General features: G+C 39.1%; 1 protein-coding gene across 4 annotated transcripts in view; it reads left to right on the top strand.

The window, feature by feature from the left end:
- DENND4C (DENN domain containing 4C) overlaps positions 1 to 6000 on the top strand; it is a 143993-nt gene that overhangs the window by 90020 nt on the left and 47973 nt on the right. For all 4 annotated transcript variants that reach the window (XM_032139385.2, XM_032139386.2, XM_032139384.2 and 1 more), the window contains 3 exons: positions 4168 to 4313; positions 5744 to 5779; positions 5869 to 5999. In XM_032139385.2, the coding sequence (XP_031995276.1) occupies positions 4168 to 4313; positions 5744 to 5779; positions 5869 to 5999 (313 nt within the window). The remainder of the gene's footprint in view (positions 1 to 4167; positions 4314 to 5743; positions 5780 to 5868; position 6000) is intronic.

Raw genomic sequence — 6000 nt, 5'->3', positions numbered from 1 at the left:
TTTTTTTTTTTTTTTAAAGACAGAGTCTTGCTGTGTTGCCCAGGTGGAGTGCAGTGGCACGGTCTTGGCTCACTGCAACCTCTGCCTCCCAGGCTCCAGTGATTCTCCCGCCTCAGCCTCCCTAGTAGCTGGGATTACAGGCACGCACCACCATCCCTGGCTAATTTTTGTATTTTAAGTGGAGACGGGGTTTAGCCATGTTGGCCAGACTGGTCTCGAACTCATGACCTCAGGTGATCTGCCTGCCTTGGCCTTCCAAAATCCTGGGATTACAGGCATGAGCCACTGCGCTCGGCCCACGTCTTTGAATTCTGGCATGTATTTTTTACTTACAGTGTGTCTTAATTTGGATCAGTTACATTTCAAGTGCTAAATTGCCATATGAAGGTAGTGGCTACTGAATTAAACAGTGCAGATCTAGCGGCTTGGTTAGATTCAGGTTTAATTCTCTTGGCAAGAAGTACCAAAATACATGGTGCTCACTTCTTCCTATTGCCTCATCTTGAGAGGCACATACATGTCTGGCTGTCGTACTTTTAGTGTTCCTAATAGGTTTAAAGTGTTGTCAGCCTCACTCATTCATTGTAGTTCACCCATCAGCCTTTGGCTTTCTTGGTTTAGCAGCCTTTGCTGATCTTTGCTTGGATCCACTAGAAGGAAAGAAAGCCTTTTCATTATAACTTGTGGAGAATAATTTATTTCTATTTTATTTAAGCTTTTCTCTACTAATTAGTATCTAAAACGGATGGGAATCAGGACCACAGCATCAAAGAAAGAAAGGCTGCAGAGAAAACCATGTTTGAAATGGTGGCATTAACCAGGTTATGCAGGATCTTTTAGGATTAGTGCTGGTTTCAGTTTTTGTCCTAAGATTAATTGGAAGCCTGTGAAGGATATTTCATTAGGTAATAGGATCAGATTTGCATTTTTTAAAAAATCACTGTTTGAAATGTTAAAAAGAAGTATCTCCTTGGCTTCCATACAGAGATTGCACTGGAGACATTGAAGCATGGATCTACTAATTAGGAAGTTGTTGCATTGGTTCTAGGGATTATTAGAGGTGACCTGGATTAATTGATGATAGTGTGAATAGAAGAGTGATTTTTTTAGGAATTAGATTGAGTAGAACCTGGTGATTGAATATGGAATGTAAGGTAGAGTGGGAGATATCAAGAGCACCTTTGAGGTTTTTGCCTTTAACAACCAAGTGAATGGCCATGCCATTTATAAGAAGTAAAACAACAGAAAAAAGGGAAGGAGTAGATCGAAGGTTTGTTTTTGTTTTGTTTTGTTTTGTTTTTGTTTTTGTTTTTTTTTTAGATGGAAAAAAGAGACTTGAATATGCTGATGAGAAATAGCTAATAGAGGCCAGGCGCAGTGGCTTACGCCTATAATCCCAGCATTTTGGGAGGCTGAGGCAGGCGGATCATCTGAGGTCAGGAGTTTGAGATCAGCCTGGCCTACATGGTGAAACCCCGTCTCTACTAAAAATACAAAAATTAGCTCATGCTTGTAGTCCCAGCTACTCGGGAGGCTGAGGCAGGAGAATCACTCGAACCTGGGAGGTGGAGGTTGTAGTGAGCTGCGATCACGCCACTAAACTCCAGCCTGGGTAATAGAGCGAGACTCCATCTCAAAAAAGAAAAAAAAAAAGAGGAATAGCTAATAGAGAGGGAGATTTATCCTGAGAACACTGGAAGGGGCTGGAATCCTGAAGTCATGTGATGATTTGTCCTTAGATAGGAGGAGGGACATATCCACTGTAAAAAGACAGAAGGAATAAATGATAGCTGTTAAAGAGTCATAAATTACATAGTGAGATAGTGTACATAGTTTCTGTTTAATGGTCTGCATTTTCATTGCCCTGTAAAGTATGCTCATTTCGGGGTGCGGAGGGGGCACAAAAACATGAAGGGAGAGCGTATACAAATTGGAAATAAGTTGTGAAAACATGTGAAGAGGAAAATTAAATTGATTCCGGAAATGTAGTAGGGTTGTTGGTGAGGGATGAAGGTATAAGTGCTTCTGATCTGCCTAGTTGTGGAACTTTTTTTCCCCTTAACTTGTGCTCAGCCACCCTAATGCAGATCCAGAGAAGGCAAGCAGTACATTCCTCCAGAGCTGGGTTATGCTAGGTAGGTTTAACCAAAAAGACAAAAGAGCAAAGGGGTTGAGAGTATTGACAAAACAGTAATTGAAATGATGGATATAGCATGGAATCAGTATTGGACAGAGAAAGAAGTGAAGATGGGAGGATGTACGTAGAGGTAAAAGGGCCAGTGGAGGCCGGTTGCGGTGGCTCAGGCCTGTAATCCCAGCACTTTGGGAGGCCGAGGTGGGCGGATCACGAGGTCAGAAGATGGAGACCATCCTGGCTAACACAGTGAAAAATTAGCCGGGCGTGGTGGTAGGTGCCTGTAGTCCCAGCTACTCAGGAGGCTGAGGCAGGAGAATGGCATCAACCGGGGAGGCAGATCTTGCAGTGAGCCGAGATCAACTGCACTCCAGCCTGGGCAATACAGTGAGACTTAATCTCAAAAAAAAAAAAAAAAAGCCAGTGGATTGGAGACTTCAATGAGCCTTCCCTCTCTGCTCCCCCCACAAAAAACCCAAAAAACCCTAAAACACTTAGTAGAAATACTTAATTAAGGAGACCAGATAGGCAGAGGTAATGGGCTGGGAGTGATGTGAAAATGAGAGATTTGAGAGGCAATGCTGTTTTGAATGCTAGCAAGGAAAGTCAAGGGACTGTGACTGTGTGTTGAAGTTGGTGATTGAGGTAGGATGGAGCATAGGATAATTGAAAATCAAGGAATGAAGGCTGGGCATGATGGCTCATGCCTGTAATTCTAGCACTTTGGGAGGCTGAGATGGGAGGATCGCTTGAGGCCAGGAATTCGAGACCAGCCTTGTCAACATAGCAAGACACCTATCTCTTAAAAGAGGCCAGGCGCAGTGGCTCACGCCTGTAATCCCAGAACTTTGGGAGGCCGAGGCGGGCTGATCACCTGAGGTCAGGAGTTCAAGACCAGCCTGGCCAACATGGTGAACCCCCGTCTCTGCTAAAAATACAAAAATTAGCTAGGCATGGTGATGGGCGCCTGTAATCCTAGCTACTCAGGAGGCTGAGGCAGGAGAATCACTTGAACCTGGGAGGCAGAGGTTGCAGTGAGCCAAGATCACACCACTGCACTCCAGCCTGGGCGACAGAGCTAGACTCTGTCTCAAAAAAAAAAAAAAGAAAAAAAGAAAAGGGAGTGAAGAAGAACCTAAAGTGTTTTCTTGGTTTGTGCTTCTGGGTGTGGAAGAATGATGGTGGCAGGAATTAGAAAGGAGGAGACCTTGAATCAAATGCCCTGGTCTTCAGTGAATGAAGGAGTGTCCCTGAAATCAATAGATGACTACGATCAATAGAGGAAATTGTGGAATAGTCAGATGCTTGAAACTTTAATGAGCAGAAATTTTTAAAACACAATACAGAAATAATGGTCTTGCGACATTAAAGAGGGACATTGACTCTTTGGAAATTGACCATGGACTCAAGAGTATGCAGAGTATCAGAGAAATTTCTACTTAAAAGTTGTAGAGCTGGAGGTTCCTTATAGGGGATTTAGATTTCATTGAAGAGTTCGATAGAAGTTAAGTATTTTTCGTGGTTTAATTAGGCAGAAGGAGCTATATATGTAGTTACCACAGGTTGAGCTTCCCTAATCTGAAAATCCAAAACCTGGAATGCTCCAGCATCTGCAACTTTGAGTGCTGACATGATGCCACAAGTGGAAAATTCCACATGTAAGTACTTAACACACACTTTGTTTCATGCACAAGATCATTGAAAATATTGTATAACATTCCCTTCAGACTGTGTGTATAATGTATATATGAAACATAAATGAATTTCCTGTTTACTTGGGTCTCATCCCCAAGATATGTGATTGTGCACATGCAAATATTTCAAAATCTTAAAAAAAAAAATCCAAAATCTGAAACACTTTTGGTCCCAAGCATTTCAGATAAGAGATACTCAACCTTTAGGAGCTTCTTTTTAAATGTGGATATGTATATACGTATATATAAAGAGTGTGTAGTATAGATAAGTACAAGTTTAATGTTTAATATCGAATTCCAGTTAAAAATTTGAATTTAATTATATTTTGTTTTCCTCAGGATTTTTAAAAAGTCGAGATCGTGCCTATGCAAAATTCTATACGCTTTTATCCAAAACACAGATTTTTATTCGTTTCATTGAAGAATGCAGTTTTGTAAGTGATAAAGATACTGGATTAGCATTTTTTGATGACTGCATAGAAAAGGTAAAAGTTTGTACTTATACTAGTGTTTAGAAAAAAAAGTTTGCCTTACCTGTATAATTATCATTGTTATTGTTAGTCTAGAGTGATATAAGGAAGACAGAATAGGGTTGTGTATGTGTGTGTATGTGTTACCAATTCTGGGCAGAATATATGAATAAAATTCTTTGTGGTATCAAGTTTCTACTACATATAGCCAATTTTTCTCTTCTTTATTCATTGATCCATTGATTGAAACAGCATCTCATTCTGTCACCCAGGCTGGGGTGCAGTGGCATGATCATAGCTCATTGCAACTTTGAACTTTTTGCCTGAAGTGATTTTCCCACCTTAGCCTTCTGAGTAGCTGGGACTACAGGCATGTGCTATGCCCGGATAGTTTTTTAAATTTTTAGCAGAGATGAGGTCTCACCGTATTGCCCAGGCTGATCTCAAACTCCTGGGCTCAAGTGATCCTCCCACCTTGGCCTCCCAAATCCTTGGTTTGCAGGATGAGCCACCATGCCCAGCCAGTAAATTTTCTCTTTAAATCTCACTTTCGTTTTACAACTATTGAGTTGTAAAACTAAGAACATTTCCCTGAGCCTTGTGAGTTTATATTTTTTTTAATTTAAACCAATAAGATTTAGTTTAAGATTTAGGTTTTTTAATTTAAAAATGTTTAGTTTTATGGGTAATAGAAGTTCTGTGTTCTTTTGTTTTAATGTCTTTCCAAATTCTTTTGCCTAATATGTTTCTTTTGTTCTAATGGAGGGTGGAAATACGTTAAATTTTAAAGCTTTACCCACCCATCCTAAGGAAGTTAAAATTGATTCTTGACTTGGATATAATTTTTCCTAACTTTTAATATAATTCTTATTTTTGCTAAGTGGATCTTGGGGCCAATTGTTTATGCAAACCGTATATTATATAACATTTGAGATTGTATCCAACAAAAGTAGAATATTATGACGTTAATTTTTATGGCCCCCTCATGATTCATATGCCTTAGAAGATTTGAATAATTTTCTCCTATCAGTGTGATCCAAAATTCCAGGGATATAATTAAAACTATTCAACATTTTTGTTTATTTACAAATTGATATTCCAGTATCTTTCAGTTATATGAGAAGTTTAATGTCAGTCACTAATAAAGGGGCTTAATAATAATGAAATTTTTTATTTGAGAAGCCAGATAACCTTGTGATTGGTCATCTTTTGTCTTAAGGTTTACAAAACGACTAATCAAAATAGTTTTCTATCCTAATAGCCACAAGTAAAAAATTATGCTTTAGCCTAAGAGTATGTATTTAGCCTAAAAATATACTCTGCAATGTTTATATCAGCTGGTACTGAAAAGGGGTAGTTTTTTTCTAAATCAGAATGTAAGATAAAAATGTCTATTAAATTCATAGTGGACATTTTCATTAAGAATCTGTTTTCTTTTTTTCTAGTTGTTTCCTGATAAAGGCACAGAGAAAACAGATAAGGTATGTTTTTCTAAGACTCTAAGGGTTGAAATTTCAGAATTAGATCTTGTTTGTATGCAAATTAATTGAGGAAAAATAATTATTTTCAGGTTGATTTTGATTCAGCAGAAGATACCAGATTGATAGAACTAGATGATTCACAGAAAAGTGAGCATACTGTATTTATAATGCCGCCAGAGCCACCTCCTGATGATGGAAAGGACCTGTCACCAAAGTACAGG

This window comes from Hylobates moloch, unplaced genomic scaffold (genome assembly GCF_009828535.3).
Source record: "Hylobates moloch isolate HMO894 unplaced genomic scaffold, HMol_V3 SCAFFOLD_19, whole genome shotgun sequence".
Classification (NCBI taxonomy): domain Eukaryota; kingdom Metazoa; phylum Chordata; class Mammalia; order Primates; family Hylobatidae; genus Hylobates; species Hylobates moloch.
The sequence above is the reverse complement of the archived record's forward strand: the minus strand, read 5'-3'. Positions and strand labels throughout refer to the sequence as shown.